This window comes from Mustelus asterias, chromosome 16 (assembly GCF_964213995.1).
Source record: "Mustelus asterias chromosome 16, sMusAst1.hap1.1, whole genome shotgun sequence".
Classification (NCBI taxonomy): Eukaryota; Metazoa; Chordata; class Chondrichthyes; order Carcharhiniformes; family Triakidae; genus Mustelus; species Mustelus asterias.
Window position 1 is genome coordinate 66,081,770 of NC_135816.1, and position 23,447 is coordinate 66,105,216.

At 50.2% G+C, this 23,447-nt stretch overlaps 1 protein-coding gene across 1 annotated transcript in view; it reads left to right on the top strand.

The window, feature by feature from the left end:
- The first annotated feature begins 635 nt into the window (after positions 1-635).
- Positions 636-23,447, top strand: part of mchr2b (melanin concentrating hormone receptor 2b) — a 63,232-nt gene continuing 40,420 nt past the window's right edge. Inside the window, exon 1 of the mRNA XM_078231479.1 lies at positions 636-1,048. Coding sequence (XP_078087605.1) covers positions 636-1,048 — 413 coding nt within the window. The remainder of the gene's footprint in view (positions 1,049-23,447) is intronic.

Below are 23,447 nucleotides of genomic sequence, written 5' to 3' on the forward strand. Positions count from 1 at the left end.
AATTGAATCCAATTGATGGTCCCCACAAGAAGGACAAATAAAATCCCAGCTGACAAGACCTGATCCTAGGCTTTGGTCGGATGCTTGATCGTAGCCACCCTTCCTGATCAATGACCCAGCCCTTGGTCTATCACAGAGGTGACCCCCCCCCCCCAGGGGTAGATGTCAGCTGCTCCTCAAAACGCCCATATCCGCTACCCAACTACCCTTTTCTGTCCCACTTCGTGCGTCGAGATTATGAAGGGGTTGTGCGGGAAGATCGGTCAGACCTCAAGCACCTTATTGCAACAAGAAGAAATTACATCAAACCACTTGAGAAACTATAGCCGGATCATCTCAGCAGCCTCATGCTCTGACTGATTGACTGATTCCATCGGCAGCCTCCTGAAGAAGATAAAAAGAAGCGGCAGCGACTTTCAGAGACTCAGGTCTTTAGAGTGGGCAAGACTTCCCCCAGGGCAGTGAGATTCACTGCTGCCTGTTGAGAATGTGAATGAAGGATGTGCCATTTCACACGATTGAAATAGACAAGGAAACTGACCAACTCTCTCCACCGCCTCCCTCAGTCCCTGACTGAGCGGCACTCGAAGCGGGTTTACAATCACACTCCCGGCTCCTGGAGCCTATCCTTGGGCATGGAGAGTTGGAACCGGACCGATGAAGGGAGCTGGAGGCTGAACGCCTCCGAAGGCTGGGGCACGCCGAGCAACTCCTCGGATCTGACCGCGGGGCAGCTGCTGCACGACGCCACCATGATGCACATCTTGCCCTCGGTGTATGGCATCCTGTGCGTGGTCGGGGTGGGGGCAAACAGCCTGGTTATCTACACGCTGCTGGCATGCAAGAGCAAAGGGGTGTCCGACATTTACGTGCTGAGCCTGGCCACCGCCGACCTGCTGTTCCTCCTGGGGATGCCCTTCACCATCCACCAGCTGGTCCGGGACAGACACTGGGTGTTCGGGCAGTTCATGTGCAAGGCGGTCACCGTCCTGGATGTCACCAACCAGTTCACCACGGTGGGCATCATTACCGTCCTGTGTGTGGACAGGTAAGACAAATCCTGGGCGGAGGGGGGAGTGGGGGTCAAGTTACAGATATCAACCCCCAAAACCTTCAAGTTTATGAATGAGATGAACTTTTATGGGACAGTTTGAATCTACCAGCGGCATAATCCTGTAAGAAGTCTATGAGGACATGAACTTGCAAGTATATGTAATGTATGATTAATATCCTATTTCCCAACGCCCCGGGAGCATTTACACTCATCTTTTTTAAAAAAAAGAACTATTGGACAGGATGAGAGTATTTCCCCCCAAAGCAATATTTATCTCTGGAGCCTGTTTGACGTGAAATTTGATTTGCGATCTGGACACATTTCTCAGAAACAGGAATGTGGAGACTGCTTCAGTCTGTGTAGCACAGTGAAGCTCAATAGTTAGGTGAATGCAGCGGACTGGGTAAGAAGCGAAGCTCTGTGGATCAAAGTGGGAGCCCAGTTTCTTTACCAGGGAATCTCATGGTTTGAGGGGTGGTGAGGGGCTGGGAAGAGGGTGAGTAAGGTCGGCAGGTTAATTGTCTTGTCTCGCATCAGGTTTCTTTATTCTATTTCCTTCTTGAATCACGACTGAGTAATTTCGGTTGCTGTATACTAATGCGAACTCTTCTTTCCGCTGTGATTTCTCGACACGATTGTGCTTTCACGGATTGATACTTGCAGAATTTAAGAAAGGGATCATTGGGAGTGTGCCAACATTTGCCCGGGGAAGCCCAGGGACGCGTCATTAGGATCACAGAATGAGGCCATTCGTCCCATCCTGTCTGCGCTGGCTCTCCGAATGAGCGATGCACTTATTTCCAATTCTCCTGCCTTCTCCCCCTAAGAAGTTTAACAACACCAGGTTAAAGTCCAACAGGTTTATTTGGTAGCAAAAGCCACACAAGCTTTCGAGGCTCCCCCTAAGCCCGCTCATTTCTTCTTTTCTGAATACAGCCTAATTCGTTTTTCAATGCTTCGATTGAACCTATTCCACACTCTCAGGCAGTGCATCACAGGCTGCAACCATTGGCTGGGCAAAAAAGCCTTTTTCTCATGTCGCTTTAGCTTCTTTTGCCAATTGCTTTAAATTTAAATTCTCTCATTATGGATCCTTTCACAAGTGGGGACAGTTTGTCGCTATCTATTCTGTTCAGACCCCGCACAATTCTGAATGCCTCTGTTAAATCTCTCATCAGCCTTCTCCTCTCTAAGGAAAACAATTCCAGCTTCTCCAATCTATCTTCACAACCAAAGATTCCTAATCCCTGGAACCATTCTCATGAATCTTTTCTGCGTCCTCTCTAATGCCTTCATATCTTTCCGAAACCCAGTTCCTACAGAACTGGATGCAATACTCCAGTTGAGACCAGTGAGTGTCTTCTACAAGTTCAACATCGTTCCTTGCTCTTGTATTCTATGAATCTATTAATAAATAAATGTTACACCCTTGTTCAAAAAAAGTTGTCAAAATAGCCCCAGCAATTACAGACCAGTCAATTTAACATCAGTAGTGGGCAAGCTTCTAGAAACGGGGGCGATTCTCCCATCCTGACCCGCAACTTTCTGGTGGTTCGGGCTGGGAGATGCGCGTCGCTGGCCTTGTTCCGGGATTTGCGCATCCGCTCAGAATGCATGCGCCTTTCCCAGAGCCGGTGAACAGTCGGAGATCAGACCATGCTGGAAACTGGCGGGACGACTGGTAAATCATTTGAATCTTTTAAAGATATGTTTTAAATGTATTTTAAGTGCAATTATCAGGAACTTACCGGTCCCGATTGAATCTCCCACCCTGGCAGGAGTACTTCATTCCAGCGGGGTTTAGACTAGTTCCCCACGTTTGGGGAGACCCCGCCGGAATGAAGGGGGGGACAATTGGGGCCCCCTGACAGTGCCAGCCTGTATCCCCTGGCACTGCCCAAGGGGCAAAGTGCCCATGCCAAGGGGGCACCTTGGCACTGCCCACTGGGCATCGGGCAGTGCCAAGTGGGTGGTGATTAGGGGCAATCGTGGGGGTGGGGGGTCCCACTGCCACTCTGCATGGGGATCAGTCTGGGATGGAGGGAGGGCAGCAATTGGGAAGGGTTGGGAGCCGGGTGGTCTGCCGGGCATTGCCTGCCGGGGTGAGGGGAGTGGGGGATCGCCACTGCTGGGGGGAAGTAGGCTGGACATCGGTGCGCCCCGGGAGTGGGGGATCGCCACTGCTGGGGGGAGGTAGGCTGGACATCGGGGCGCCCCGGGAGTGGGGGGGGTCAGGGCTGGCCTGGGAATTGTTGTGAGGGTCACGTGAGGGGGTTGGAGGGGCTGCAGTGAGGGGATCCTGGGCTGGCCAGCAAACAGGGAGTCTGACAGATTGGAGCATGCGCAGAGTTCCAGAAATGTCAGACTCTGGCGTGAATAGGCCCCGCCTCCCCTGGGTTTTTAATGAGATTCATGATTGGGACCTCTGCAGTGCACAGAGTGGGGAGATTCAAGTGAGGAGTTGAACTGACAAAACAGTCATGATCTAGAACAGTTTTCCCACTAATTCTGCGCTTTTGGGAGAATCGCCCCCATTCAGGATAGAATCAGTAGTCACATGGAAAAACATGGGTTGATTAGGAAGAACCAACATGGACATCTAATGGGGAAGTCACGTTTAACTAACTTGCTGGAATTTTCTGAGGATGTAACAGACAGGAGGATAATGCTGTTGAAGTGATGTACATGGACTTTGAAAGGGCATTCAATACAGTGCCACACAACAGGCTTGTGTGAAAAGTTCAAGCTCATGGAATGAATGGGACAGAAGCAATGTGAATATAAAATTGGCTGAATAATAGGAAACAGAGAACATTGGTAACTGGCTATTTTTCAGGCTGGAGGAATGTTTGCAGCGGAGTTCCCCAGGGCTCAGTATTGGGACCCTTGGTTTTCCTGATTATATATTAAAGATCTAGATCTTGGTGTGCAGGGGACAATTTCAAAGTTTGTGGATGACACAAAACTTGAAAATATTATAAACTATGAAGACAGTGTAGAACTTCAAAAGGACAAAGGCAAGTTGGTGGAGTGGGTAGATAGGTGGCAGATGAAGTTCAGTGGGGAGAAGTGTGATATGATGTATTTTGGAAAGAAGAATATGGAGAGACAATATTTAAAAAGCAGTAAAATTCTTAAAGGCGTGCGGGAGCAGAGAGACCTGAGAATATATGTGCGTAGATCGTTGAAGGTGGTAGGACAGGAGGAGAGAACAGTTAATAAAGTATATAGCATTCTGGGTTTCACTAATAGGGGCATAGAGTACAAGAGCAAGGAGGTTATGCTAAACTTATACGAGACATTAGTTAGACCTCAGCTGGAATATTGTGTACAGTTCTGGGTGCCACACTGTAGGAAGGATGTGATCGCATTGGGGAGAGTGCTGAAGTGGTTTACAAAAATGAGAAACCTCAGTATTGAGGATAGTTTGGAGAGATTGGGACTGGTCTCCTTGGAGACTAAAAGGCTAAGAGGAGATTTGTTTGAGATGTTCAATATCATGAGAGGCAGACAGAATAGATAGGGAGGATCCTTTCCTGCTCATAAAAGGATCAAAAATGAAAGGGCACAGATTTAAAGTGATTTGCAAAAGAAGCAAATGTGATGTGAGAAAATTCTTTTTCACCCAGCGAGTAGTTTGGGTATGGAATGCAGTGCTTGAACATGTGGTGGAGGCAGATTCAATTGAAGCATTCAAGAGGACACTAGATGATTACTTGAATAGAAATAATGTGCATGGGTATGGGGAAAAGGCAGGGGAATGGCTCTAAGTCATAATGCTCATTTGGAGAGCCAGTACAGACACCATGGGCTGAATGGCCTCTGTTTGCACAATAACTATTCTGTGATTCCGAACTTACTACATACTTTATTAAACGCCCTCCTGTCATCTTTAATGACTTTTGCACATATACAACCAAATCCCTTTTGAATTGCAACCTTTGTTTTATATTTTCTCTCCATATTCTTCCTACTAAAATGAACCACTTTACTGTTCTCCGCATTGAACTTTATCTGCCTATTTCACCAACTTAGACCTTGGTATTTTGGGCTCAATTTCAAAGTTTGCAGATCTTATGAAACTTGGAAGCATTGTGAATTGTGAGGGGGACAGTGTAAAACTTCAAAAGAACATAGACAAATTGGTGGAACAGGCAGACAGGTTACAGATAAAGTTCACTGGTTGAGAGCCGATTAATAAAGCATTCAGTATTGTAGCCATAATTAATAGGGGCATAGAGTGCAAGAGCAAGGAACTTGTAGAAACACTAGTTTGACCACAGTTGGAGTCTGGCATCCAGTTCTAGGTGCTAGACTTTAGGAAGAATGCAAAGGCATTGGAAAGAGTGAAGAAAAGCTTCACGAAAATGGTTCCAGGGATGTGGAACTTCAGTTATGAATATGGATTGGCGAGGTTAGGACTGCTTTCTTTGGAGAAAAGAAGGCTAAGAGGAGATTTGATAGTGGTATTCTAGATGTAATGGATTAGATCTCTTCTTATCCCAGTGAAGTTTGTTTTCCCCCAGTTAATTATTCTTACTCTAGACTGCTCTTTGGCCTTTTCATAGCAAACCTAAATCTTATTATACAATGATCAATGTCCGCTATTTATGCTTATTGATATTTGATCCACATGCCACACCAAGACACACTCTAGGACCTCCTTATCCTTCTATCCTTTAAGCTTTTATTATCCCTATCTATATTCGCATTATTGAAGTCCCCTGATTATAACTGTTCTATAATTCTTGCACCTCCCTGTAACTTCCTTGCAAATTTATTCTGCTACATCTTTCCCACCAGAGTCTCTGGACTACACTGATCAATGGAATTGCACTTTCTTTGTTCCTTAGCTCTAGTCAAATAGATCTGTACATGACTCTTCTGGGATACTCTTTCTCTTCAGCACTGCAATGATCTCCTTAATTAACACCTCCACTTCTCCCTATTTCTTTCTTTGCTACACTTTGTATCCAGCAGTATTTAACATTCAGTCCTGCCCTTCTTTGAGCAAGGTCTCTATTATTGCCACAACATCACATTTCCACTTGGCAATCTGTGCCTGCTCATCAACTTAATTACCATGTTCATTTGCAAGCATGCAGATGAGCCCCGACTTGGACTTCATTACTTTCTCCTTTACTCTGATGCCATGTTAATAAATCACTAGTCTCTACTCCACTACTATCCATTTCTCCCAGTATTCCGTGCATCTTAGTATTCCTCTCTGACATTAACTCTTGGTTCTCACACACCTGCCAAGTTAGGTTAAATGCTCCCCAATATCATGAGCAAAAAACCTTGTGAGGAACTCACTGACCTGTATGGGTCCTATCCCTGCCAGAGCCAACCTCAATGTTCTAAGAACCCAAAGCCCTCTCACTTGCACTGTCTTTCGAGTCACACATTCATCGACTTTATCCTCCTTTCCATACTCGCGTGTGGCACTGGGAATAATCCGGAGATGACTACTTTTGGAGTCCTGTTTGCTAATTTCTAACCTAAATTCTGATGAAAGGACCACATCTCTCTTCTTGCCAATGGGTACCACGATTGCCCATCCTCCTCCACTCACCGTGCCCAAAAAATGGATCTGAAACTCTCCCAGTTCTACGCCCGCCCGGCACTTAGAAAAAAAATAGTAAAATACTGCCCTCAGTCTCTATAACCTCTTAGGTACCCTCCTCTGGGTGAAAATGTTTCTCCTCAATTTCCCCTCTCATCCTTCTGGCTATTACTTTAAATCTATGCTCCACTGGTTATGGGTCTCTCTGCTGAAGAAATTGATCCTTTCTATTCACTTTATCTGGCCTCTCACAACTGTGTACAACTTGGTTTAATGTACAAAGTCTCATCTATTCCAAAGAAAACAAATAGAGTCTATCCAATCATCCCTCATAGTTAACGTTTTCCAGTCCTGGCAATATTCTCAAAACTTTCCTCTGTACCCTGTCGAGGGCTGAACAATAAAATATTTCTCTTTCTCTCGACCATGGAACAAGTCATGCCCATCTGCAGTAACCTCTAATGCCTATTATGACTCCAGTTTGGGTTATATGTTACAACGGTGTATCAGATGAAGGTTCTCTTTTATTGCAATCTTCTACAACACATACGACTGGCTAGGGAAAAGGAGAGCAATTTGAAACTCCCACTCACATGACGAAGGAGCAGCGCTCCAAAAGCTAGTGGCGTTTGCTACCAAATAAACCTGTTGGACTTTACCCTGGTGCTGTTAGACTCCTTACTGTGTTTACCCCAGTCATACGCCGGCATTTCCACATCATGATGGTGGCAGCAGGGGTGGAGGAGGAGGAGGTGGCGGGCTTGGAGAGATCACCACAGGAGCAACCGCTCCCAGACCCTCAGGAAGGAGGGGAGGGGGCTGCCGCTGATGGCCAGGAGATGTGTGGGCAGCCTCCTGAGAGGGTGCACAGAAGGTGGAAGGTGCCGAAGGCAAGGAGGTACAGGCCCCGCAATTCCTTCAAGGCCCTCTTGGAGAAGATGTGCTGTCACTCGCTGCGCCTGTCCAAGACCACGGTGCGACACCTTTGTGAGGTGGTCGCACACCGGGCACCTCAGGGGAGGGGCGGCCAGCCACTCCCTGTGAACGTGAAGGTGACGGCTGCCCTGAATTTCTATGTCTCCGGATCATTCCAGGCTCCCAGTGGTGATCTAGCTGGGATCTCCCAGGCCTCCGTGCACAGATGTGTGCGGCAGGTCACAGATGCCCTGTATGCCTGGGCAGGGCAGTTCATTAATTTCAATGTGGGCCGTGCACAGCAGGAGGCCTGGGCTCTTGGCTTCACATCCATCGCCGGGATTCCCAATGTGCAGGGTGCAGTGGATGGCACGCACATCACCTTGCGGACCCCCACTGCAGGGCTGCAGCAATTTGTGAACAGGAAGGGGTTTCCACTCCCTGAATGTCCAAATTGTCTGCGACCATCAAATGAAGATCATGCAGGTCGATGCACGCCACCCAGGGAGTGTCCATGACAGCTTTGTACTCAGGCAGTCGGACATCCCTGGGTGCTTTGAAGACCAGCCCAGGCTCCCAGGGTGGCTATTGGGTGACAAGGGTTCCTGCTAAGGCCATGGCTGATGATGCCTGTGTGGAGACCCGAGACCGAGGCGGAGACCCACTACAACGAGGCCCATGCAGCCACCTGGTCCGTCGTTGAACATCGGCCTGCTGAAGATGTGGTTCCGCTGCTTGGACCGCTCTGAGGGGCCCTCCAGGATGACCCTGTGCGTGCTTCATGCATCATCATCGTTTGCTCCGCTCTTCACAACATCGCCCGGCAGTAGGGAGACCAGCTGGAGCAAGAGGAGAAGGAGGAGGAGGAGCGGCGAGGGGGTGAGGTGGGCATCCTGCCATATGAAGAGCCGGAGGAAAGAGGGCGGGCACGATGGCAGGTGTCCAGCAGGGAAGGGCAGCGAGGGACACCTTGTTTGCAGCCCCCTTCACCTAGCTGGTGCTGTGCAGTGAGGGGTCTGTAACCACCACACATCCACCACACCCCAAGAGCAAGTGCAGCCGGGTATTCCCCCTTCAAACCAACCTGGGTCCTCAAACCACCACATCAACCTTCCCCTGCTCCTGTCATCCCACCATCCTATCCCCCAGAAACATCCGACACTATCAATGTGCCTGGGCTGGCAATGGTTGCGAGTCTCGGTTGAAGACTGAAGGATGATGACAACTCGTTGTTGTGCACACTGGGATCCTGCCTCTAGTGCAACTCAAGTCTGACTCCTACCTGTACTCCGAATGCACGCTGCCACCCTGGCCCACATAGCTGTAAGGTTAGGGGACATATATTCTTGCATCCCTTGCACCAAGGGTCTGGTGGATGTTGAGGAAGGTAGGGCAGGCACTCTGTAACATGTGGCTGAGTCTGCAAGGCTCAACAGACAGCACCTCTGAGTTTGGGAATCGGGAACACTCAGCCCTGTGGGGGGGACAGGGGGGGAAATCAGAGACACATTAGTCATAGCTGTGAGGTGCAACTAACAGTTTGTTTTCTTAACATTATTGATTAATAAACCCTGACTAATGCTGACTTTCACCTGTGCCCTCTTAGTGAACTACAACTTTCTTGCTTTGTGCTGTCTACTGCTTCTTCTCGATGCTACCCCAGAATGCACATCGGAGGCGTCCAGCTGTAATGCCCGCCCCATTGCCTGTGATGCCCTTGGCGGACGTCCTCTGGGTGGCCGGGACCTGGAGGGCCCCGGCTGCCTTGAGGATGGCACTGTTTCGGTGACACCCTGTTCACCTCGCTGGCCCTGAGATGTCCAGGTGTGAGGAAGGGGGGAATCGGAAGGTCTCGGGATGTCTGGGATCTCCTGGGTGAAAGGCCCCAGCATGGGCTCGAGCCCTCCTTCCTCCGTTGGGGTGCCCAGAGGCCCAGGGGACACTCCATGGGATGCCAGGGTAGCTGGACTGAGCTCCAGAAGCTCCGCCGTCATCTGATTCTGCCAGTCCTGGAGGCCTAGATGTGTCTGCCCCATGATGTGTGATAACTCAGCCCTGGGCCTCTGAGACTGGGCCAAGCTCCGGGACCCCTCCGCTACAGCATTCTGTGAGGCTCTGGAGCCTCTCAGCAGTAGCCCTCTGAGCCTAGGCTAAGTTGTCGAGACTCACAGCCACGGCCTGCTGTGTCTCCAGAATGCCAGTGAGAGTCCCAACCATGGCCAGCAGTGTCTCCCACATGCCCCCGACACCCATGGCCATCGAACGCTGTGCGTCCTGGATGCCTGGACCCTGTCACCCATGAGGACAGACCCCTGAGCTAGACTTTCCACCCTTGCAGAGTTGGCCTGGTTCGCACGCTGTGTCGGCACCACCTCCTGCAACAGCACTCTGTTGGACTCCCCTAAATCGCCTTGCAGTCGCAGCCTGGTTGCTGACAGCCCTTCCACAACTACCCGGGTTTCCTGATGCATCTCCACCAGCCTTGGGAGAAACACATCCAGAGGCCCAGCAGCTGGCTTGGGGACAGCTGAATCCTGGCCTCCGGCAGACCTCCGTGCGCCCGAGCCTTCAGATGTGCCTCCACCCGATGTGCATTAGTGTCTGTGATGTGCCCACCAGATCGTGACCCAGAAGCCTCAACACTAAAAGTACCCACCGTGGTGATTGTCTCTGTGTTGGTGGGTTGTGTGGTACATGCCGGTGCCGCTTCAGTGATGCTGCCCTCGGAGGATTCCTCAGTGCCTCCCTCTGAGGTGTCATCCAGGGGGTCGTGGGCAAATTACTCCAGAGCAGCAGGGGCGGCGGCAACACCCGAAGGGCCGGGTTCCTCTGGGTCCAGAGCTGCAATAAAGAACACACATTAGGGAAAGGGAGGCAAAACATTTCATGCAGCATCGCACTTACCTCGAGGGCTTGTGGACGCCGACCAGGCTGTTGGTGACCATTCGGGATGGCTCATCACCCCCTGCCAGCTTCATGGCACGCTCCTCGATGCTGGTCAGCTGCCCCAGGTCAGGCACAATACCAACAGTCTGTGTCGTTTCACGCACATTGTGAATGTTCTTTTCCTGTGGGAACATAAGGTGGATAGCAAGCATTAACATATTGCAGTGAATGGTGCGCAATGCATGCCCGTGTCTCGGGAGTTGTGCTGACAGTTTTGGGGAAAGTGGTCACCACTGAAGGGTGCTCGATGTGAGGTGAGAGGAAGGGGTTAGATTCTGTTCCTGGGGGAGGGGTCACTTGTTGCATGCCCTTCAGATGTCTAAGCAGGGTTGGCGATCCGTGCCAAGCACGTGCGGGGTTCCAAGTGGGATGCTCACTCACCCTTGCTGCTCGAAGGAGGTCGTACATTTTTTTCCGACACAGAGCACGGTGTCAGGCTCCTGGCATTCACCACTTCTGCCACCTCCCCCCACAATGACGTGGCGGGTGCACCCCTTGGGTTAGGGCCCTGGCCTGAGAACAGACGCTCACGCCTCTCCTCCACAGCATCTAGCAGGTGCTCCTGGTCGACCTCTGAAAATCTGGGAGCAGGTTTGCACGCAGACATCTTTGTGGCGTGACTGGCTGTGTGTCCATTCTAGCTCTGGCTTATTACGGGAGCATGTGTGGCATGTGAGGCAAGAGTGTTCTCTTCCTGTTGGGGAACACTTCAGTGGTCATGGGCATTCAGCCTCTGATCTTCGGGTAAGCGTTCTCCAAGGCGGCCTTCACAACACACGACAGCGCAGAGTCGCTGAGCGGAGACTGATAGCCAAGTTCCGCACACATGAGGACGGCCTCAACCAGGATCTTGGGTTCATGTCACATTATCTGTAACCCCCACGACTTGCCTGGGCTTGCAAAATCTCACTAACTGTCCTGGCTGGAGACAATACACATCTCTTTAACCTGTGCTTAACTCTCTCTCCACTCACATTGTCTGTACCTTTAAGACTTGATTACCTCTAAAGACTCGCATTCCAACCATTATTTTGTAAATTGAGTTTGTGTCTTTATATGCCCTGTTTGTGAGCACATCTCCCACTCACCTGATGGAGGGGCAGCGCTCTGAAAGCTAGTGGCTTTTTCTACCAAATAAACCTGTTGAACTTTAACCTGGTGTTGTGAGATTTCTTATCATTATTACAGGAGAGCAGGTGCAGTGAGAGTGGTCAGTCAAGGGCCCGTTGGCAACAAATCCTTGTGAGAAATTCTGAAGGCTGCATTCAGTTGAGTGTCATGCATCCCTCGGGGTGCTGATTGGCTGCCATTCAATAGGCTGCTGAGTCCGGCGGGACAGGGACGGGGGGGGTGGAGGGGGGGGGGGGGGGGTGGCAATACTCAAGGCTCCCATTCAAGAGAGGGAATGCTCGCAAGTTCTCTGCAGGGCAGCAGTGAGGACAGTATGTTCTAAGGAGTGGAGGGATTGGGTACCCGCATTATCCGGATCCATGGGGGCATGGGGTGACCGGGCAGCCATGTCTGTGTGTGGGGGCAGACGGTGGGGGGGGGGTGGGGGGGGTGGGGGAGGGGCAGCGATGTCTGTGGGGAGATTGTGGGGGCCAGCGATGTCTGTGGGGGTGGCTGTGGGGGCCAGCGATGTCTGTGGGGGTGGCTGTGGGGGCCAGCGATGTCTGTGGGGGTTGGAGGGCAATGATCTGGATGCTGGGAGGTCTTTTCAGTGATCTCCCAGCGATGTGCGCACGTGCGGGTTCCCGCTCATCCCACTGATTTCAGGCTCTTCAGTGCGAACCCCCCCCCCCACTGGGTTTTTAATGATATTCACGATTGTGACCTCTGCAGTGCACAGAGTGGGGAGATTCGGGTCTGAAGGACTGATCTAGAACAGTTTTCCAACCAATTCAGCGCTTTTGGGAGAATTGCCCGGCAGCAGGGAGGCTGGATGCAGCCCAATGTTTACAGCTCCTGCTAATTGCAACTGTGCAATCTCTGTGGTCAATGTGCTTGGCTCATCGTACCTCATGGCGCAACTTCAATCAGCCAGGAGCAACTTGAGTTGTCATTCCAGCATGTTAATTCGTTGTCAGCAGAAGACAAATAATTGAAAGCATGCAGACTGCACTGCTGTGTTCAGTATGTGACCCAGGTCTATTTGCAGACTGGGACCAATCATCCGTCTTTACCCCACACAAGCTGCCTCTGACAGTGTTACAAATATTAGATTCAAGCTGATGAAACTGCCCTCAGGCAAGGTGTATAAATATTAAAGCTTTGTAAGATGATTTTAAAACCTACCGCTGACTTTTCCCCAGCGTGCAGCGAATTGACTTCTCCAGAGTGCGAAGTTCTTCAAATCCAGAACTAATGATGACTAGACTGTAAAGAGCTGGCACTGCAAAGTTCAGAATGTAACAGATTCCTCCCCATTTCAATTTATTGTCTTTGCTCCAGTTGTCTTCCCTCTCCCTAATCCCTTTCATTTCCAAGCTGCTTCATTCTGGTCCCCTTTGGCCCATATCTCTGTTCAATATGCTCCCTGCTCCTTGCCTCCTTTTTTCTCTCTGTGTTCCAAATCCCTATCCTCCAATGATTCTCTGTTGTTTCTTTCTGCCTCATTAGTTTCCCCATTCTATACTTTTAGTCAGTGCATCTTTGTTTTTTTTCTTCTTACACATAGTAGAATCATACAATCCGATAGAACAGAGGAAGGCCATTCAGCCCATCGAATCTGCACCGACCACAATCCCACCCAGACCCTATTCCTGTAACCCCATAATCCCGTGCATTTATCCTAGCTAGTCCCCTATGGTCAATTCAGCCTGGCCAATCAACCTAACCCGCACATCTTTAGACTGTGGGAAGAAACCATGCAGACATGGGGAGAACGTGTAAACTCCACACAGACAGTGACTTGAGGCTGGAATTGAACCCGGGTCCCCGGCGCTGTGAGGCAGCAGTGCTAACCACTGTGCGACCGTGCCACCCATGGCAAAGTACAGGCAAAGCCATGACGATTTTTCTGTGATGGGATTTGTGCCCTTCCTGACCAGGGCATAGGCAATCCGCTATGCTGCATTTCTGTCAGCAGAGATGGGATCCAAGAATTTCTGCACCCTGGAGTGTATGCTCTGTGCCATTCCTTACGCTTTAAGAAATGGTGCTTGAAGGAGGAACAAAATGGTGAGGAGAGAAGAAGGTTTGAATTGCACAGTCCTACCAATGCCTCAGTTAATAAATGCACCGCCTTGTGTGTGACTGAGCCCAGGCAGCAGGAATGGTCTCCTGTATCATTATAATTTTATGGAGTGAATTTTACACTGGGAGTGGTGGTTTCTTCCCCCTCATGTAAAAGTGAGGGGTGAGCCCACTTCTAGGCTGGTTTGTCCCGCAGCTAGTGTACGGCTGACCACCCTTCGACTGGCAAGAGGCAGAATGGCTGCCCCTCACCGAAAGGGAGTCCTGCCTCAGAGAGCTGCCCCAGTCAATGGGAAGATTAACAGCTCTTATGTTCCAGGCATGGTGGCCACTTCTGGGATTGCAGCTAAGTTTAGAGGAAGGTGTTGGAGCTGAGAAGGAAGGTGAGTCTGGGGTGTAACTGGGGCCAGGTTGGCACAGCCTGATGAGGGGTTGATGAGGGGGAGTGTAGGGCATGAAAGGGCAAGGGGAATCCAGGGGGATGTTTCACATCTCAGGGGATGGGTGGTCCTACAATGGATGATATCCCACTAACCTGGTCCCAAGGCTCACCAGGGTTTCCTCTCCTGCCATCTGTATGATGGCAGTGGAGGTGGGTGGTGGCAGGTGGGCACCGGGAATGGCACTGTTGGCCAATTTTATGGCCATTCCCACCTGCCATCTTGCCCTCCGTTTTGGGGGGTGGGGTGTAAAATTCCAGTGCAATTCTCCAGCCCCGCATGTTCATGTGCAAATTGCACCATGGCTGGAGAATCATGGGAGGGGGCAGGGGGTTCTAGCACGGTTAGCGCTGGTGACAACACCTTTTGGGATTCTCCCAACATCTGCGCCCCGACGTAGTGTGGGAATGAACCAGATTAGCATATTTAAATATTCATTTAATTATGCAAGATTGGTTTGGAGCCGGATTCTCCCTGCTCCTGCAATTCTCCGACTGGGGAATTGTGATGGCCACGCCAGGGGGCTCAGTGGCCAATGAAGCGCTGAGTGGTTGGGGAAATTGCTGTGTAATGCCCTGGAATTGCCCCAGGCACCTTGGCAGTGCTAACCTTGCAGCCCCAGTTGGCACTACCAAATTGGCACTGTCATGGTGCTGAGTTGACAGTGCCAGAGTTCAAGGTTGGAAGTGCCAAGGGGGCATGTGGAGGCTTCAGAAGAGGAGGGAGGAGGCCTTTGCCAATCACATGGTGGGATGTTGCTAACTTGGGGTTGAGGGGGTGGGTTGGTACCAGCGAATGCAGGGCCCCTGATGCCAGTAAGTGGGGGGAGGGTCTTAGCTGGCGAGAAGGAGGGTGGCAGCCATGTAGGGTTGTCAGGATATCGGGGCACCCTTTAAAATTTGCACCCCAATCTCTGAGGAGCCGGCCTCTTTTTGGTTCACCCTCCAAACATTGTCAGAGGCTACAGAAGGATATAGATAGGCTGGAAATTTGGGCAAAGAAATGGCAGATGGAGTTCAATCCTGATGAATGCGAAGTGATGCATTTTGGTAGAAATAATGTAGGGAGGAGCTATACGATAAATGACAGAACCATAAAGGGTGTAGATACGCAGAGGGACCTGGGTGTGCAAGTCCACAGATCCTTGAAGGTGACGTCACAGGTGGAGAAGGTGGTGAAGAAGGCATATGGCATGCTTGCCTTTATAGGACGGGGCATAGAGTATAAAAGTTGGGGTCTGATGTTGCAAATGTATAGAACGTTGGTTCGGCCGCATTTGGAATACTGCGTCCAGTTCTGGTCGCCACACTACCAGAAGGACACGGAGGCTTTGGAGAGAGTACAGAGGAGGTTTACCAGGATGTTGCCTGGTATGGAGGGGCTTAGTTATGAGGAGAGATTGGGTAAACTGAGGTTGTTCTCCCTGGAAAGACGGAGGATGAGGGGAGACTTAATAGAGGTGTATAAAATTATGAAAGGCATAGATCAGGTGAATGGTGGGAAGCTTTTCCCCAGGTCAGTGGTGACGTTCACGAGGGGTCATAGGTTCAAGGTGAAGGGGGGGAGGTTTAACACAGATATCAGAAGGACATATTTTACACAGAGGGTGGTGGGGGCCTGGAATGCGCTGCCAGGCAAGGTGGTGGAGGCGGACACACTGGGAACGTTTAAGACTTATCTAGACAGCCATATGAATGGAGTGGGAATGGAGGGACACAAAAGAATGGTCTAGTTAGGACCAGGGAGCGGCACGGGCTTGGAGGGCCGAAGGGCCTGTTCCTGTGCTGTATTGTTCTTTGTTCTTCCAAACAAAATTCCAAATGTGGGTGAATTCAGTGATAATCTCCCCAGATCCAAAAATATTTCTAAGGCCTGAATTCTTGGACCTTGCCTGTGGCTGGGATTATCCATTCCTGCTGCTGTGAATGAAGATTTGGCTGAGTGCTAAGTTCTTCGTTCTTACTGGCAGTGATGGCAGGCTACAAGAAACCAGAGAATTCTGGCCTGAGTGTGGGTGAATTGCAAACTGAATCACAGCGACACTCCCAGTGGGAATCTCACCAGTCCTTCTGGTGGGGACAACACTTGGAAATTCTTTTGAGAGAAATGTGCCCCATGTCTGCAATACCGAACTCAAGGTTGCATTTGCTCATACTCAGAGCTCTAGAGCTTGCTTGTGGATAATGGAGGAGTAGATATTAAATCAGCAAATATTTCTTCACAAAGCATGATCCAGTGATCCTGGTTGGAAAGTATGTGCTTCGTGGATTATAGTTGAAGGCAGGATCAACCCTATGCTACAATGAACATGCATTTGCGAGAAGAGGTGAGTAACCTGGGGAAGACAGAAAATTAAAGTGAGCAACCATGTAATTAGAGCAGAAGCTGGCTTTGCAAGGAGACAACAAAGAGAAAGCTAAAAGGCAAAAGAACCACAGATAAAGAGAGAAGAAAGCCAGACGAACGGATACTGTTAATCAGCAGTTGGAATATGTTGGCAGTATTGTGTACGGTGTGTACTATATTGTGAACAATTTTAAGCACCATATTATGGGCAAGAAATAGAAGGAATGGAAAAGTTTCTAAATGAAAAGTTATAATTATTAAGAGATATGTGAAAGGCGAATGCATATTTGACTAAAACTGACAGAGGCAGGATAATTGTGAGGCAGGATAATGAGGCAAATAACGAAAGGCTACTTCTACAGATTGACAAGATGGTAATAATTGAACAAAAAGAATCAGTGATCACAAATAGTTGTTATAGATTGTGGTAGGTTTCTGAATTTGTCTGTCAAAAAGTGTTGTTGAAGCAGAGTTCATTGTCTTATAAAAGCAAATTACTTCGTTGCATTAAAGTGATTGTTGAGGATATTTATTTTTAATCATTCAAGGGATGTGGATTTCACTGGCTAGGCCCAGCATTTATTGCCCATTGAGAAGGTGGTGGAGAACTGCCTTCGAGACCCGCTGCAGTCCACATGGTGTAGGTAAACCCACCATGCTGTTAGGAAGGGAATTCAGGATTTTGATCCAGCAGCAGTGAAGGAACTGTAATATATTTCCAAGTCAGGATGATGGTGGCTTGGAGAGGAACCTCCAGGTGGTGGCATTCCCATATTATCTGCTGTCCCTGACCTTCCAAATGACCGTGGTCATGGGTTGAGAAGATGTTGTCTCAGGAGGCTTGGTGAATTCCTGAAGGGCAGCATGTAGATGGCACACTGCTGTTACTGTGCATCAGTGGTGGAGGGACCAATATTTCATAGAAATCATAGAAATCATAGAAACCCTACAGTGCAGAAGGAGGCCATTCGGCCCATCAAGTCTGCACCGACCACAATCCCACCCAGGCCCTACCCCCACATATTTACCCGCTAATCCCTCTAACCTACCCATCCCAGGATTCTAAGGGGCAATTTTTTAACCTGGCCAATCTACCTCACCCGCACATCTTTGGACTTGTGGATTTGTGGATGGGTTTTCAATCAAGCAAGCTGTTTTTTTGTCCTGTATGGTGCCAAGCTTCTTGAGTGTTGTTGGAGTTGCACTCATCCAGGCAAGGGGAAAGTCCATCACACTCCTGACTTGTGACTTGTAATTTGTGGACAGGCTTCAGGGAGTCAGGAAGTGAGTTTTTCGCCACATGATTCTGAGTGTTTGGCCTATTCTTGTAGCCACAGTATTTTCATGGCTAGTCCAGTTCAGTTTCTGGTCAATGATGACCACCAGGATGTTGATTACGGGTGTTTCAGTGTTAGCAATGCCAAGGGGAGATGGATAGATGCTTTCTTGTTGGAGATGGTCATTACCTGGCACTTGTGTGGCGCACATGCAAATATGGGGAGCAATCAGGAGAATGAGGTTAGCCTTAGTGGTTCTCGGGGAGAAAAACAACTTCATGGAGTTGATGGGCTGAATGGCACATTTCAAGGAAAAAGATTGTTTGACTATCCAATCTATCCCATTCAGCTGTGTTACAAATAAACAATATAACTTCCATTCTGTGCTGTAATATTCTCTGATTCTGTCCTAAGGAATTATAAGATTGCGTAAAGATAAGAGTCATGGACAGATTCTGTTTTGAGTCATTTGTCAAGGTTTTGTAGGAAATGAAAAGCCCAAATGAAGAGAAGGAACAGCAACAACATGCTCAGGGTCACAGACGTTTGTATAAGTCAACCTGATTTTACCACTAAACAATGAGTGGTTTAGTGTTCATTTCTGTTACGTGCAGTAAAAGCAACTCAAACACACATCAGCTGTCACCAGAGGAAAATGATATTGAAGTAGATCAGAGCTTGGATGAAGATACACTGACAGAATGCTAAGATGTGACAATCATATTAACTGCACTGATGGAAACTGAGGAAGTGGCTCAGTGAGTAATTAAAGTCCTATGCCAAATAAAGTGATCCCTTGCACCAACAAGTTGGACAACTCCATTGTGTTAATTCAGATTAATAGAATAATTGTTCATAGAATCTACAGTGTAGAAGGAGGCCATTCGGCCCATCAAGCCTGCACTGACAACAATCCCAACCAGGCTCTGTTCCCGTAACCCCTCATATTTACCCTGCGAATCCCCCTGTCACTAGGGTTAATTTAGCATGGCCAATCAACCAAACCCACACATCTTTGGACTGTGAGACAAAACCGGAGCACCCAGAGGAAACCCAGGCAGACACAGGAAGAACATGCAAACTCCTCACAGACAGTAACCCGAGGCCGGAATTGAACCCGGGTCCCTGGGGCTGTAAGGCAGCAGTACTAACCCACTGTTACTTAAAGAAAGTTTGGATTGGAATATCAAAGGTGCTATTTTTTTGACACTGAGTTGCACAGGCTAGAAAGGTCACAGGTTCACACCTGCATTATCCAGCAGGGTGGAGGGTGGAGGGCACAGACTGGTGCATAGGGCAGCTGTTTCATTGTCTCCCAGATCAATATCCATAATCCTCTTTTCCTGGCCAATGTCTATGTGGTGGACCTCAGTTGTGCCTTTGTCCTATATGGACCACCGTTGTGTGTGCTTGTCATACCTGGACACATCCCCTTCCAGTATGGCTCCTCCCCTCGGCACCTAGTATAAAGGTGGCTGTCTCCTCCCCCTTGTTCAGTACAGGTTGGTTATTTGTTGGGATCTGCTCCTGATTCTGTTGTGAATAAAAGCCTACACTTGTATTGGCACACCGGTAGTCTTTCGCCTTATTGATAGCACATCAATTTTATTCACAACAGTTGACCAGCATGGAGCAGTTTCTAAAACCCGACAAGTTAACATTAGACCCTCAAGAGGTTGGAGCCTCTGATAAATTCGATCATTGGCTGGACTGCTTCGAAGCATTCGTCGACACCGCTACGGCCATCGACACCGACGACGCTAAACTCCACGTGCTCCGCGCCCGGGTAAGCGAAGCCGTCTATGGAATCTTCCGGGACGCTGCTACATACGCGGACGCTATCGAACTCCTAAAAGGGCAGTTCCGAAAGAGCCCTAACGTGGTTTACGCCAGACATCTCCTAACCACCCGCAAGCAGCAGCCAGGAGAATCGTGCGCCCAATTTCTGCGCGCCCTGTGGGTCCTAGCTCGAGCTTGTGACTGTAAGGCTGTTACAGCAGCTCAGAACACGGAGGACCTGATCCGCGACGCCTACGTTGCGGGCATTGAGTCTACATACATCCGGCAGCGCCTGCTGGAACAAGATGACCTAGATCTCCGAAGAACAGCCACGATGGCTGAAACGTTAGAAGCGGCCTCTCACAACCTCGGATCTTACCTTGCATCCTGTTCTACCGACGGCTCCACCGCGTCGGCTGTTCCGGCGGGGTCCAAATGTTACTTTTGCGGCCTACCCAAGCACCCTCGGCGTCGCTGCCTGGTGAAGGACGCGATTTGCTCCGGATGCGGTAAGCTAGGCCACTTCGCTAAAGTCTGCCGGGCAAAGCCACTTCCGAAGCCTCGTGGTGCCACGTGTGTTCCGCGGGCGCAGCCATCTTTAATGCAGGCGGCGGCTGCGCGCGAATCGCCATCTTTAATGCGGTCACCAGAAGTGCGGAAATCGCCATCTTTGATGCGGTCACCGGAAGCGTGGGAATCGCCATCTTTGATGCGGTCACCGGAAGCGCGGGAATCGCCATCTTTGATGCGGTCACTGGAAGTGCAGGAATCGCCATCTTTGATGCGGTCACCGGAAGTGCAGGAATCGCCATCTTTGAGACTGGCATCAAGACGCGCTGAGCAGGAAGCTTTATCCGTGACGTCATCAGACGGTGACGAAGACGGATTCTTCTTTGATTCGACGGTGGCATCGATTTGCCTGGACCAGTCGCAGCCTCATCAACTCTCCAAGTCAATAATGGAGATCAAGGTAAATGGTCATGCAGAAAACTGCGCAAGTGGTCGTAGTTAAATCGGGGGAGAAACACCGCATGGTGATTGACTACAGCCAGACCATAAACAGGTATACCCAACTAGATGCGTATCCTCTTCCCCGTATCGCGGACATAGTCAACCGCATCGTGCACTATAGGGTTTTCTCGACGATCGATTTGAAATCGGCTTACCACCAGCTCCCTATCCGCTCGGAGGATCGCCCATATATTGCCTTTGAGGCGGATGGCCGCCTCTACCAGTTCCTCCGAGTCCCCTTTGGTGTCACCAATGGGGTCTCAGTCTTCCAGCGGGCCATGGATCAAATGGTAGACCAGCACGGGCTACGGGCCACTTTCCCGTATCTGGATAACGTCACCATCTGCGGCCATGACCTGCAGGATCATGATGCCAACCTACAAAAATTCCTTCGTACGGCCACTCTCCTGAACCTCACATATAATGAGGCAAAGTGTGTTTTCCGGACACGCCGCCTCGCCATCCCTGGCTACGTGATAGAAAATGGTGTCCTTGGCCCCGACCCAGCCCGTATGCGTCCCCTTATGCAGCTTCCCCTTCCTATGACCCTCAAAGCACTGAGGAGATGTCTGGGCTTCTTCTCCTATTATGCCCAGTGGGTTCCCCATTACGCGGATAAAGCCCGTCCGCTTCTAAAATCGACCTCTTTTCCCCTGGCGGAGGAGGCCCGTTGGGCCTTCGACGACATCAAAGCGGACATTGCGAAGGCCGCGATGCATGCTGTGGACGAATCCATCCCATTCCAAGTGGAAAGTGATGCGCCTGACTTCACCCTAGCCGCCACCCTTAACTGTCCGGTGGCCTTTTCCCGGATCTTACACGCCCCTGAGATTCGACACTCCTCGGTCGAGAAGGAGGCCCAGGCCATAGTGGAAGCCGTCCGGCACTGGTGCCATTATCTCGCGGGCCAACGATTCACCTTAATTACGGACCAGCGGTCAGTTGCCTTCCTGTTTAACACCAGGCAAAAGGGCAAGATTAAGAATGACAAGATCTTGCGGTGGAGGATTGAGCTCTCCACCTACAGATATGACATCATGTACCGGCCCGGGAAGCTCAATGAGCCCCCAGATGCCCTGTCCCGTGGATCATGTGCCAGCGCCCAACTAGACCAGCTACAGTCCCTCCATAACGACCTCTGTCACCCGGGTGTCACCAGATTTTTCCATTTTGTCAAGTTCCGTAACCTGCCCTTCTCCCTCGAGGAAGTCCGGACGATTACCAGGCAATGCAGGGTCTGCGCTGAGTGCAAACCGCAGTTCTACCGGCCAGGTAGGGCGCACCTGGTAAAGGCCACTCGCGCGTTTGAGCGCCTTAGCATTGATTTTAAAGGCCCCCTCCCCTCCTCTAACCGCAATGTTTATTTCCTGAATATCATTGATGAATACTCACGTTTCCCTTTTGCCTTCCCCTGCTCGGACATGACCACGGCTATAGTGATTCGGACCCTGAACAAGCTCTTCACCCTGTTCGGTTTCCCAGCCTATGTTCATAGCGATCGTGGGTCCTCTTTCATGAGTGACGAGCTGAGGCAGTACCTGCTCGCCAAAGGCGTTGCCTCCAGCCGCACCACTAGCTATAACCCCAGGGGCAATGGTCAAGTAGAGCGGGAGAACGCAACCGTCTGGAAGGCTGTTCTATTAGCGTTACGGTCTAGGGGCCTTCCAGTCAGCCGTTGGCAAGACGTCCTTCCGGACGCATTACATTCCAATAGGTCACTCTTGTGCACAGCGACCAATACGACCCCTCACGAGCGGATGTTTTCGTTCCCCAGGAAGTCCTCCTCAGGTACTTCGCTCCCGGATTGGCTGATGTCCCCGGGGCCCGTCCTGCTTCGGAAGCATGTCCGGACCCATAAGGCAGATCCTTTGGTCGAGGAGGTCCAATTGCTCCATGCTAATCCTCAATACGCTTACGTAGCGTACCCTGATGGGCGGGAGGACACGGTTTCTGTCCGTGACTTGGCACCCGCGGGTGTCCCTGAGGTCACCACGTCCTTCCGCCCCACGGTCCCTGGTGTTGTCCACTCGGAGATTGCTGCGCCTCTTCCTCCCTCAGTCCCTGTCCCCAATGTAGTGTGCCCAGAGCCTGTTGCGGCCCCCCACCCCCTAGCTCCGGTTCCCACTGTTCCCCATACGCCACCAGGGCCACTGCTCACTCCTCTCGCCCCTATGTACAGCTCGCTTGAGTCGCCGGAGCCGTCGCCACGCAGTACCCGACGACTGGACGGGACGACGGATCGGTCCGCTTCACACCATCTGGCGCCTTCTCTCGACGCTCACTGTACGGAGCCTGGGCCGACATCGCTCCCTGCTCGGACGACTCTGCGACCTGCACTACGACGATCGCGACGGCGGATCAAGCCACCGGTTCGTCTGGACTTGTAATATTGTTTCCGCTTCACCCCCGTGTTGTTTTTTTAAAGGAAGGGGTGAATGTGGTGGACCTCAGTTGTGCCTTTGTCCTATATGGACCACCGTTGTGTGTGCTTGTCATACCTGGACACATCCCCTTCCAGTTTGGCTCCTCCCCTCGGCACCTAGTATAAAGGTGGCTGTCTCCTCCCCCTTGTTCAGTCCAGGTTGGTTATTTGTTGGGATCTGCTCCTGATTCTGTTGTGAATAAAAGCCTACACTTGTATTGGCACACAGGTAGTCTTTCGCCTTATTGATAGCGCATCAGTCTATCCCTCAAATATGCTAAAACTGATTGTCTGATCATTATTATATTGCTGTTTGTAAGACTTTGCTGTGTGTGAATTGGCTCCTGGATTTCTGATATTCCAACAATTTAAATGTTCTTATATAAAAGCAAAATACTGCAGATGCTGGAATCTGAAATAAAAAACAGAAAATGCTGGAAAATCTCAACAGGTCTGACAGCATCTGTGGGGAGAGTATAGAGCATGATTGCACCAC